The following is a 12535-nucleotide window of genomic DNA, read 5'->3' as shown; positions in this document are numbered from 1 at the left end:
GGAACCTATAAATGGAACCATATTTGGAAAGAGGGTTTCTGCATGTGTGATTAAGTTAAGGATGCCGAGATAGAGAGATTATCCTGGATAATGCAGGTGGGCCCCAGATGCTATCACACGTATCCTTTAAAGAGACAGTTTTGACAGAGACAAAAGAGGAGAGGGCCACGTGAAGATTCAGGCAGAGATTGGAGTGCTATGGCCTCCAGGCAAGGAACACTGGAGGACAGTGGCCACCAGGAGCTAGAGGAAGCAAGAAAGGACCTCCCCTAGAGCCTCCAGAGACAGCGCCACTCTGCCAACTCCTTGATTTTGGACCTCTGGCCTCCAGAACTGTGATTCCTTCTTTCCTCCCCGTGTTATCTAACAATAAGCCACACGGCTTCCTAGGCCAGTACAGGCGCTGTCCCTCGGATGTCAGCAGTCTCGCTGGGAAGGAGGAAACATACTTACAGCAAAGTGGTTAAAGAAAGGGTGGAAGGAAGGAAAGAAACACGTGTTCGCAATGGGCCAAAGCAAAAAGACACATCTAAGGGTCTAACAATAGGAAAACTGGTAATAGCTAGTCAGACAGTGCAGTTCCACAAAACAGTTAAAGCCACTGGGGTTTTTAGAAATCTGTAGGGCTCTTCTTGTAGCACAATAGCTGGGGGCACTGCTGGCAACTAGGGGACAGAGGCCGGAGAGCCAGCACACCCTCTGCAATGCAAGGGGTGGGGGCAGACAGTGCTGGTTTCTCCATATTACAAAGACTTCCTTATGAATAAAAATAAGAAAAAAATTTGAAACTGTTGGGGAAAAAAGTTACTGCAGATCGGATACATGCACACAAAAAATGTAGCGAGGTCTCAACATTTGGATCAGTTCAAGATGAACTTGGGCCATGCAATGACAAAAAGAACAATTTACTAAAGAAGATGCAATCCGGCTGGGCGCGGTGAGGCGGGAGGATCGCTCAAGGTCAGGAGTTCGAGTCCAGCCTGAGCAAGAGCGAGACCCCATCTCTACTAAAAAAATTGAAAGAAATTAATTGGCCAACTATATAGAAAAAATTAGCCGGGCATGATGGTACACGCCTTTAGTCCCAGCTACTGGGGAGGCTGAGGCAGAAGGATCGCTTGAGCCCAGGAGTTTGAGGTTGCTGTGAGCTAGGCTGATGCCACAGCACTCTAGCCCGGGTAACAGAGTGAGACTCTGTCTCAAAAAAAAAAAAGGAAGAAGATGCAATCTATCAAATATCTTAGAGCCAAAAACAAAACACAAAACTTACTGGAAGTGAAAGAACTTGATTAAAAATACAGCTACAGTGAGAACTGACTAAACCTCTTGCCACATGGATGAGAAATCGTGACAGAAAATTAGCTACTTTATGACATGGACAAGGAGGAAGATGCTAAGCGATCCTTTGGAAACACACAGATGGGAGGAATAATTAAAACAACAGATTATACGGATGGGACAAAATTTAAAAATTGAAATTTAGCAGCTAAAAATATTAATACCCATAAAACTTGAGAATCAAGTTTAAAATAAAAGAAGCTGTATAAATACCAAGTGGGAGGACATGGCTCCACGTCGGCATATGCAACCTAAGGTTTTGGCTGCACAAGCTCAAGTTTAAGTCACAAATAAGTCACAGATAAACACACATAAAAGACTCAAACGCAAGGATTAGCAAACTGTGGCCCATGGGCCAAATCTGGCCAGCCACTTGTTTTGGTACTGCTTATGAGCTAATGGTGGCTTTTACACGTTTAAATGGTTGAAAAAAAATTCAAAAGAATAATATTTCACGGCACGTGATAATGATATGATATTCACATTTGAGCATCCATAAATAGTTTTATTGGACTACAGCCATGCCTGTTGATTTACGTATTGTCTGCCACTGTTTCTGAGGTACAACCAAGTTGAGAAGTTGCATCAGAGACTATACATCCATTTACAGAAAAAGTATCCTGAGTCTTCTAACATAGGGTAAATCATATCACAAGTGTTGGATGGAGTTCTAGAGATCAAATTTTAAGTGAGAAATTAACTGACTAGCCACTGTCAACACAGGGAATGGAAACTGAACCTGAAGAAGCTGAGATTAAAATTCAGGGGGACCAGGCGCGATGGCTCACGCCTGTAATCCTAGCACTCTGGGAGGCCGAGGCAGGTGGATCGTTTGAGCTCAGGAGTTCGAGACCAGACTGAGCAAGAGCTAGACCCTATCTTTACTAAAAATAGAAAAATTAGCCTGGCATGGTGGCACATGCCTGCAGTCCCAGCTACTTAGGAGGCTGAGGCAGGAGGATCACTAGAGCCCAGGAGTTGGAGGTTGCAGTGAGCTATGATGACACCACTGCACTCTAGCCAGCGCAACAGAGCAAGACTCTGTCTCAAAAAAAAAAAAAAAAAAAAAAAAAATTCATGGGGACCTTGGTAAATGAATTTAAATTTATAAAGAGATTTTTTACCCAGATATTATGGAATCTCGTGTGCTGTTTCAGAAATTTGCATTGTTTCAGAAATGAATTACAGGGATCAATGACAGTATATTGGGGGAAACCTTTCTCACAATTAATTACCAAATCTCAAAACAGCAGTGTGTCTTTTAAACTGGCAGGAATTCATGCTGAGCCCGACTGAACATCTACTCGTAAGATGTAGAGTAGACAATGGCTTGGAGTTGAGCCCGGTAGTAGGTCAAATGGCATTCCCCGAAAACTCATGTCCACCCACAACTTCAGCACGTAAGCTCATTTTGGAAACACCTTTGCAGATGTAACCAAGGCGAAGATCAAGATGAGATCATTCTGGATTAGGGCAGGCCTGAAATGCAATGACAGTATCTTTATAAGAGACACAGGGAAGAGGCCATGTGAAGACAGAGACAGAGACTGGAGGAATGCGGCTGCAAACCAAGGAATGCCAGAAGACACTAGAAGCTGGAACAGGTGAGAAGCATCCTCCCCGAGAGCCTCCAGAGGGAGTGTGGCCCTGCCCACACTTGGTTTCAGACTTCTGGCCTCTGGGGCTATGAGGGAATAAATTTCTGCTCTTTGAAGCCACCCAGTTTATGTAATTTGTTACAGCAACCCTAGAAAACAAATACAGTCTCTTTTAAAGCTCCCCAATTTGGGGAGCATTGTAGATTCACATGCAGTTGTAAGGACCAACACAGGCATCCTGTGGACCAAAGACTCAGGGACTTCCCATGGTAACATCTTGCAAAACTATAGCATAAGATCACCACACCAAGACACTGCCATTGATTGACACAATCCAGTGATCTGATTCAGATGTTCCCCAGTTTGACTTGTACTCCTTGAGGGGGTATGTCCGTGTGTATGTATTTAGTTCCATCCACCACAACAAAGATATACAACATACAACAATTCCATCCAACAAGGGCAATAAAGGTATTTTAATAGCCCATAAAAATATGCTTTATCTATTTCTATATTTATAAATATTAACATTAGGGTCAGTTCAAAGACAAATCCTAAAAAAAAAAAAAGGTAAGTATATTTACTTGATCATTAAAAGAAAAAGCCAATATTTTCCAGATATTCTAATCCAAGGGATATGTGAGTGAAAAAAGTTCACAGTGACCAGACCAGGTTCCCAAGGGAGGACACAACTCTCCTACCTTGTCCTTTTTATCTTGTCGAGCATATGGAAAACACGGGATCACAGCCGTCACCCTGGACGATGACGCAATCTTGCAGGCATTGATCATGATGAGGAGTTCCATCAGGTTGTCATTAATTTCTCCACAGCCACTCTGGATGATGTAGACATCTTCCCCTCTCACGCTTTCACCAATCTCCACGCTAGGAAAAGAAAAGGGCCAGTGATTACTATTAAAGCATATTTGTGTCTTGTGGGTCCCTGAGACCATCCCTGGTTTGATGATCACCAGGATGACTCACAGGACTCCGCATACAGCTGCTCTCATGGCTTTGATTTATTGCAGGGAAAGGACACAGAGAAAAACCAGCTACGGGAAAAAGCACATGGGGCGGAAGTCGGGCACAGCTTCCAAGAGTCCTCCCCCAGGGGATACTAACGTCCCCAGGAGTGAGCTGTGACAACATGTGTGAAATAATGTCTACCAGGGAAGCTCCTTAGAGACTCAGCATCCAGGATTTGTATTGGGGGGTGGTCACGTCAGCATCATCTAGCAGGTACCAAAATGCCAGACTTATAGGCATTCAGCATAAATCACATTATCAATTGTTGGAAAGCACACACAGTGAACCATTCTTACCAGGGACCGGCAGGAACCCTTCACAATCTAAGCCCCCAGAGGCAAGCCAAGGGCTAACCTTGCAAGCATGCCTTTCTAAATCTCAGGCCTGCTATATTAATTCTTCTGTAAAATACTATATTTTAGATTTTTTATTCTTATTAAAGTTATACATGTGCATTGCTTAAAAAATTCACTCTGTGAGGCTTATAACAGATAAGACAATCCAGAGGCAACCAATTTCAACTCTGGATATGGCTTTTAGATATTTTCCTTCAATTCTCTAGCTAGTATGCATGTATTCCTGTGTCTTGATTTTTCATTTTAGGCATCACGTACTGACTTCTCACTATGGAAGATGAGGATTTAACTCCATTTCCTCTCGGTCCCATCATTTGCACGCACCCTTCCCATCTCACCATCATGCCCATATAGGACAATACTCAAACTAAAGAGCGACTGCCTCATCTCATCTTAACTGTGTAAGTGCTGCTCAGAGCTCAGCCATGTGTAACAGTAAACTTAAACCAATGTTTATATTTTCCTTTCATGTACAACGTTTTTGTTGTCTGGGGAGGTAACTATCTTATCTTTTTATCTGTTGAGTTTTCTAAGTACTGAATCCAGCCAGATTCTACCCTAAGCACTTCACTAACAATCTAAAATGCCCCAAGGTCAGAGGCCTCAGGTCCCATCTGCATGTCACTGTCCTACAGATGTCCCTCTCAGGGGTGGGTGACCTGGGTGATCTTTCTGCCAGTGCACAGCTGCCATCCGGGGATTCCCTTCACCCCTCTCCTGCGCTTGATTTCCCATTTTCTGTATCCTCTTTCTTGGCGTACTTCCTTGTTTTGCTGGTTGGCATCCTTCTGTAGCTTCTTGAGAAAGAGTAAATAGGAGCTAATTTTTTTTGAAAATTGCATGTCTGAAAATTTCTGTATTTCTAGGTATAGAATTGTGGATGTTCCACATGACAGGGCCAGCCCATCCCTGGTATTTGCCTTTTGTCGGAAGAAAAGCAAAATAGTTTGCTCAGTAAGGCCCTTCACAGAGCACTGCATCAGAACCAAGAATATGGCTAGCTCTGCTATGCACTTGTTTTGAACAGGCAAATTTGTTCCAATGATTGATATATTTGGAGCAATTTGAGTATAACATGAATTTTGCATTTTGTTATGCATGACTCTTATCCTGAGATAAGAATGTGGAAAACTGCGCTGCGCCCAGCTAAATGGAGCCACTTGGAAATACACAAACGTGCACACGTGTACACCTCTTGAGGGCAATGAGCCATATCCATTCACATTTGGTATGACGACTTTCTGGGAGATTTCAGAGAACCTTCCTTCTATTACTTCACCATAACTCAAAAGCTGCAACCCCCTGAAACTCCCTTCCACAAGCAAATTGCAGGTATTTTTCAATGGAAAGTGCCCCATTTGTTGTAGTATTTATGTATTTTTTAAACACACAATAACACATAGAAGTGTTTTACCGTTTTTACAGATTGAGTATCCTTAATCTGAAAATCTGAAATTTGAAATGATCCAAAATTGGAAAGTTTTTGAATGCCAACATTTTTCCTTTGATGTTCGAAGGAAATGCTCATTGGAGCATTTTGTATTTCAGGTTTTTGGATTTGGGATATTCAACCGGTAAGCACAATGCAAATATTCCAAAATCCAAAAAAAATCTGAAATACAAAATACTTCTGGTCCCAAGCATTTCTGATAAGGGATACTCAACCTGTATTGTATTCTCATGTTTTTTTATGTATCCCTGAGGAAGTTTTTGAATGTTGTGCCCCAACCTCATTTTTCTCCTAAGCCCCATGGTTTTTAATTACACGATTTTGCATAGTATGGCAATTTTTAGCAATACGTATGTCATATTACAGCAGAACTGGCTGTAAATGTATTCATCCAAAAATGAAATACAATGAATCCTATTTTAAAATTACAAGTGAGGCACATGAATAATCACCCTTCGCCCTTCTCTATCAGATACTCAATAAAATTTGTTTTATTAAAAATGCCAATTATAGCTAATGAAAATTTAAAAACAAATCAACATTTAAGATAACCATGTAGTCTATCTGAATCAACAGAAACTTATACCCAACTTCAGGTAGACTAATTAGAAGATAAAAATGAAGTTTTTCAAGTTGGCATGTTCTGAAAATCAGTTTTGATAACATCCAGTCATGTTCTTGCATGCTCTCTACTATGGATAAAAATGGTACAATGCCAACCTCTCAGGATGAGAGACAAAAAGAATTTGATGGGCTCCCTCCATTTCAAGTTCTAAGGAGCTAAATGTACTTTCTTTATGAACATTACATCAACCAAGGGATGAACTTAATTTGGAAACTATTATGGTTTGAATATATATATCCCCCAAAGTTCATGTGTTGGAAATTTATTTATTTATTTTTTTGAGACAGAGTCTCACTCTGTTGCCTGGGCTAGAGTGCTGTGGCGTCAGCCTAGCTCACAGCAACCTCAAATTCCTGGGCTCGAGCGATCCTTCTGCCTCAGCCTCCCGAACAGCTGGGACTATAGGCATGTGCCACCATGCCTGGCTAAAATATATATATATATATATATATATATATATATATATATATATATTTTAGTTGTCCAGCTAATTTCTTTCTATTTTTAGTAGAGATGGGATCTCCCTCTTGCTCAGGCTGGCATGTGTTGGAAATTTGATCCTCAATGTAACAGTGTTGAGAGGTAAGACCTTTATGAGGTACTTGTACTTAGATAACACAGGCTCTGTCTTCATGAATAGATTAATGTCATCGTGGGAGTGAGTTTGGTCCATAAGCAAGTTTGGCCCTCTGTTGCTCTCTTGCATATGCTGTTTTACCCTTCCACCCTTTGGCCATGGGATGACCACAGTAAGAATATCCTTGCCAGATGACAGCCTCTCAATCTTGGACTTCTCAGCCCCTAGAACTGTGAGAAATAAATTCCTGTTGTTCATAAATGACCCAGTCTCAGGTATTCTGTTATAGCAGCACAAAATGGACTAAGACAGAAATCAAGTACAGTATTATATAGCTCAGGGGTCAACAAAAGTACAGTGCACAGCCTGTTTTCACATGGTCTGTGAGCTAAGAATAGTGTGGCAGGCAGAACAGTGGCCCCTCAAAGATGGCCAAGTCCTAATCCTTTGAATATGTTAGTTTACATGGCAAAGGGGAAGTAAGTCTGAGGATGAAATTAAGGTTGCTAATCAGATGACCTTAACATAGGGAGATTGTCCTGAATTATTTAAACTGGTCCAATGTAATCATAAAGGTCTTTAAAAATGGAAGGAAACAAGAAGTAAGAATCAGAGAAAGAGATGTGATGACTCAAGTGGGGTCAGAGAGACTTTGTTGCTGGCTTTGAATGTGGAAGAAGTGGCCAATAGTGAAGGAATGTGGGCTGCCTCTAGAAACTGGAAAAGGCAAGGGAATGGATTCTCCTCTAGAGCCTCAGAAGGAAATGCAGCCCTTCTTAGCTATGACGGACTTCCAACTTACAAAACCGTAAGATACAGCAGCAACACAGACTACACGTGGCCAGCAATGCCTAAAATATTTATGATCTGGCCCTTTAGAGAAAAACTTTGCCAACTCCTGGTCTTATGACTGTTTATCCCACAAGATCAGATTCTTTGGCCTGTTTTTCCTCAGGAACCTAAATCCTCATATGACTAGCAAGTCCAGGGAAGGACACAGTGTACCATCACCAAGGCAATGTTTTTTCCAAAGCTAGTCCTGCTTCCACTCAAAAATATGATCGTGATTATCTTTATTCTAGGTTTTTATAAAACTGTAGATAGAAGGCAGCATCCATTTGCTGCTCAGCCAGAGGATCTTTACTGACCCCCAAATAAGAAGGTTGAAGAGTATAACTGACTCAACAATGAATGAGTATGGTAATTAAAAGATGGTCACAGACCCTTTAACACTTTTCCCATAAGAAGTGGGTCTAGTCCCCTGTCCTCAAATCTGGGAGGACTCTGTGCTTGACCAACACAATGTGACAGAAGTGATGATGCACCGACTTCCAAGCCCAGGCCTTAATAGACTGGTAACTTCCACTTTCTGTCCTTTGGAACACTCGCTCTTAGAAGTCAGCTTCCATGCTGTAAGGAAGCTCAAGCAGCCCAGGGAGAGGTCCAGGGGAAGAGGAGCTAAGGTTCCCAACCAAGTTCCCAGGCAAAAGCTAGTACCAGCTTAAGTGGATCCTCCAGCCCCAGTTAGCCACCCCAGCTGCCATCACATGGGGCAGAAACAAGCCTTTGGTGAGCCCTGCCCAAACTGCAGATATGTGAGCCAAATAAGTAATTATTATTTTAAGCCCCTAAGTTCTGGGGTGATTTGTTACACAGCAATAAATAACCAGAACCTTCAGTCTCACAGTACAGCCAACCACTCAGCCAGCAGGTTAACTGACCAGTACAAGATGTTAAACAGACTTCCAGACACAATCACCAATGCTGTCCTAAGACATCACCATGGGATTTCTATGGTCTATAGTAAAGATGAAGCAGACCTCTCTCCCTGCATATCTGAAATGATTTAGAGAGAAAGTAAAATCAGGAGGCTCCATGTCTGGTAAGTAGTGTATTAAAAATGTGAAATGGGAGGACTGATGACCAGGAGACAGGAAACCAGATTTCTGATCCTGGCTCAGGGAGAGATTCAGACAGATGTCCCTTACATGAATTGAATCAGTTTTCTCTTCCTTTTGCCCTTCAGTTTCTCATCTCTGGGACCATACAGTAAAAACTGGATTACTAGCACAGTACCGTGTTGGGAGAGGACCATTTGTAAAAATCAACCTCTGTACCTGTACAGTTCATGGAAAAGAGAAAAGTCAGGAAGTTAACCTTTTATATTCTTCATATTAAAAACATAAAATGTAACTCTTTGCAAAAAAACAAAACGAAACAAAACATGCTATGTAGCTACATAAGCAATTCCCAGACTTCACGCTGAGTGGGTTTTGAGACCTCATGACTTCTAATTATCAAGCGATGGTTATAATACTCAAAAACAAATAAAAATGAATCTGCTTTATATTTAAAACAAACATATAAACAATCATATTTCAATGTCTGAGTTTCGTATAACAGCACATACAGTATTTTTAGTAGAAATCCAACACTGACTTAGCAATAGACTGATCTAGATTAACCCATGCTCTTTAGCAAAGGGTTGTGGTGCACTGAGAACATGGAAGGACAACATATTTGCTTTCAAAATCCACTTTATCCAGAAATTTCTCCTTTACTTATATGATAACACCTTCTTAAGAGAAACTATTATTCTTCTTGTGTTCTTAAAGCCAGTAAAATTTGAACAGGACTGGCAAAATATTATAACATTCATACCTACCTCTTATTCTTCTCCAGAGCCCTAGACCATCCTCCCAGACTTATTAAACTCTGCGAAGTGGAATTCTTTAGCCAAAGTTCTCTTGGCAGTAATACCATCTGCCACTCATTTCTTCACTAATATTATTATCAGAACCATGTGACTGGAATTTGCCACCTCGAAGAAATCACATAGGATTCACATATCCTTTTAACTCACCAAGAAATAGCATCTTGGCCATCAGCATGAATTCACTAAGAAATTTTCGCTTAATCCAAAGTCATCAAGATTTTCTCCTATGCTGTCTTTTAGAAATTTTAGTTTTAGATTTCACATCTAGGTCTACAACCCATTTCAAGTTAATTTTTGTAAATGGTGGAAAGTATGGATGGAAATAAGTTCATTTGTTTGCATATGCTGTCCAACTGTTCCAGCATCATTTCTTGAAAATGTTGAATTGGATCTTTGCCAAAGATAAAAAAAAAAAAAATTATCAGTAACAGTGCCAGACATTTGAGGGAGAGGGGGAAAAATGAGACCAACTTGAAATTAGTCAAAGAGCTTTGAGGACTCAGGCAGGTGGAGAAAGGAGCCCCCCAGCCCAGGTTCTGAGAAGGGTCATCGCCTGACGGCATTTAGCAGAGGAGACCATTTCTCCTGGACTTGAGAAATGGGTGGAAGTTACACTCGAATCATGGCCTTGCTGCTGGACACAGCAGAGACTCAGAACCAAAAAGGGACTGAAAAGCCATCATCTTTGAAACGGCCAAAGTAGAGGAAGCACAGGGGAGCCCAGCACGTGCGCCCTGGGGTTCTCTCACTTTTTCAAACCTTTGCACAACCGCAACCTCTGGATTGCTTAGTGGTTTACACACTGGCTGCTCAGGAAAATCACCTGGACAGTTGTAAAAACCCTGATCCTCAGCGGGTTGGATCAGACCCCCCTGGGACAGGCCCAGGAAGCAGTATTTGAACAGTCCCCAGGTAAAGCTGGTGCACAGCCAGGGCTGGGGACGTGGGCGGAACCTTTGGCACCTCGCACCGGCCTGGGGTTCAGCCCTGCAGGGACGCAGAACTGGGACCATCAGACCCAGGGGCGGCCCTCCACCAAGCGCGGCACCGATGCGGTTCCCGCCGGCTGCGCCCACTCTCTCCCCGACGGTCTGTGACCTCCCAGATGTCGCCTTTATGGGCTAGCGACATCAGGCCAGGTGGCGCCGCGAGGAAGCCAGGAGCACCTTGGGGCCGCCGGGTCGCCATGGTCCCAGGAGGCCCTGACGCCAGGGGCACAGCCAGGTCGCGCACCGCGACTCGCGGGCGCCCCTCCTCGGCTTTTCCCCTGGCGCGAGCGCGGTGGCGCGGAGGCCGCGTTGCCGCCGTCCCGCCCCGGAAGGGGGAGCGTGGTGGCCACCGAGGTGGCCGAGGCAGGCGCCGGCCCCGGCCCGGCCCCACGGCCGCGCGCCCAGCCCCGTCCCCCCACGCAGCCCCACCTGGTCTCTTGGTTGCTGAACTTCTTGGTGACCACCTTGCCCAGCTCCAGGCCCAGGCGGTCGGCCACGCGCTGGGACAGGTCCTGGTGCGAGCTGCCGCTGAATAGCACGATGTTGGGCATGGCGGGACGCGGGGCTCTGAGGAGCGCACGGCGGAGGCGAGGCGGCGGCAGAGGCGACGGCGACAGCCACAGCCACAGCGACGCAGACGGCTGCTGGCGCTGGAGCGGGAAAGCACGGCAGCTAAACCTAGGGAAGGGGAGGAGCCGAAGGAGGAGCCCGGGGAGGAGCTGAGGGAGGAGCCGAAGGAGCCGCTGGGGGTGCTGCCCGCGCCGCCGGGGCGGCAGCTGGGAAGCCCTGGGTGGTCCCGGAGCACTGAGGTGTGCTCGCTCAGCGGGAGAGCTGCTAGCCCGGTTCTTGACCTTGCTGACCTGCCTGGCAAGGGAGAGCCAATGAACCAAGACTAACTGGGCACAGACGGAGAGCGCAGGAAGAGGTGATGGAGGTGCCTCTCAGCCAGGGGCAACCCCCCGGAACACCCCAAACCCAACGCGGACGACTGGTGTTCAACTACAGCAAGGGTCTGCGAACTGTGGCCCTGGCCCGTGAACGTTTGAGGTTTGTGTGATGGTAGCATACACCACCCTCGAACTCCAGTTAAACATCACCCTTGAACTCCAGTTAAAAGAAATATTCCCTTCAAAAGAATTCCTTTTCTCTCATTAGTAGATGTGTTACAAATAATTATACTCAAATATTAATATATTTTGGGTTATGTCAATAAGAACATTGCGAATAATTTGTTTTCTCTCTTGTTATATAAGTATCTACATAATATCTTTTGCTTCTTTGCCTGCAAAGCCTAAAATTTTTTATTTATTTATTTTTCTGAGACAGAGTCTCACTCTGTTGCCCTGGCTAGAGTGCCAGGGCGTCAGCCTAGCTCACAGCAACCTCCTGGGCTCAAACTCCTGGGCTCAAGTGATCCTCCTGCCTCAACCTCCCAAGTAACTGGGACTACAGGCATGTGCCACCATGCACATGCCTGCTAATTTTTTCTATATATTTTTGGTTGGCCAATTAATTTCTTTCTATTTTTTGTAGAGACGGGGTCTCACTCTTGCTCAGGCTGGTTTCGAACTCCTGACCTTGAGCCATCCTCTCGCCTCGGCTTCCCAGAGAGCTAGGATTACAGGCTCGAGCCACTGCGCCCAGCCAATCCTAAAATATTGACCATCCAGTCCTTAACGGTTAAAATTTGCTCATCCCTATACTACACAGTTGCCCTGTGTTCTTGAAAAATCCAGCAATGCCGGCCACCACCTGAGCCTTGACCACAGGTGGAGGTGAAGGGTGGCCTGTGGGATCAAACCAAGTCTCCCCAGATTCCTCATTTTTAGGTAGATGTGGTGGTCCTTGGACCAGCTTCAC

At 44.3% G+C, this 12535-nt stretch overlaps 1 protein-coding gene across 1 annotated transcript in view; it reads right to left on the bottom strand.

The window, feature by feature from the left end:
- PRPS2 (phosphoribosyl pyrophosphate synthetase 2) overlaps positions 1 to 11361 on the bottom strand; it is a 31887-nt gene extending 20526 nt beyond the window's left edge. The window contains exons 1-2 of the mRNA XM_012784820.2: positions 11105 to 11361; positions 3638 to 3821 (exon numbers count right to left, since the gene is read on the bottom strand). Coding sequence (XP_012640274.2) covers positions 3638 to 3821; positions 11105 to 11226 — 306 coding nt within the window. The 5' untranslated portion in view covers positions 11227 to 11361. The remainder of the gene's footprint in view (positions 1 to 3637; positions 3822 to 11104) is intronic.
- Between the last annotated feature and the right edge of the window lie 1174 nt (positions 11362 to 12535).

The sequence above is a fragment of the Microcebus murinus genome, chromosome X, assembly GCF_040939455.1.
Source record: "Microcebus murinus isolate Inina chromosome X, M.murinus_Inina_mat1.0, whole genome shotgun sequence".
NCBI lineage: Eukaryota > Metazoa > Chordata > Mammalia > Primates > Cheirogaleidae > Microcebus > Microcebus murinus.
Note: the sequence above shows the minus strand (reverse complement) of the source record. Positions and strands in the feature narration are given on the sequence as shown.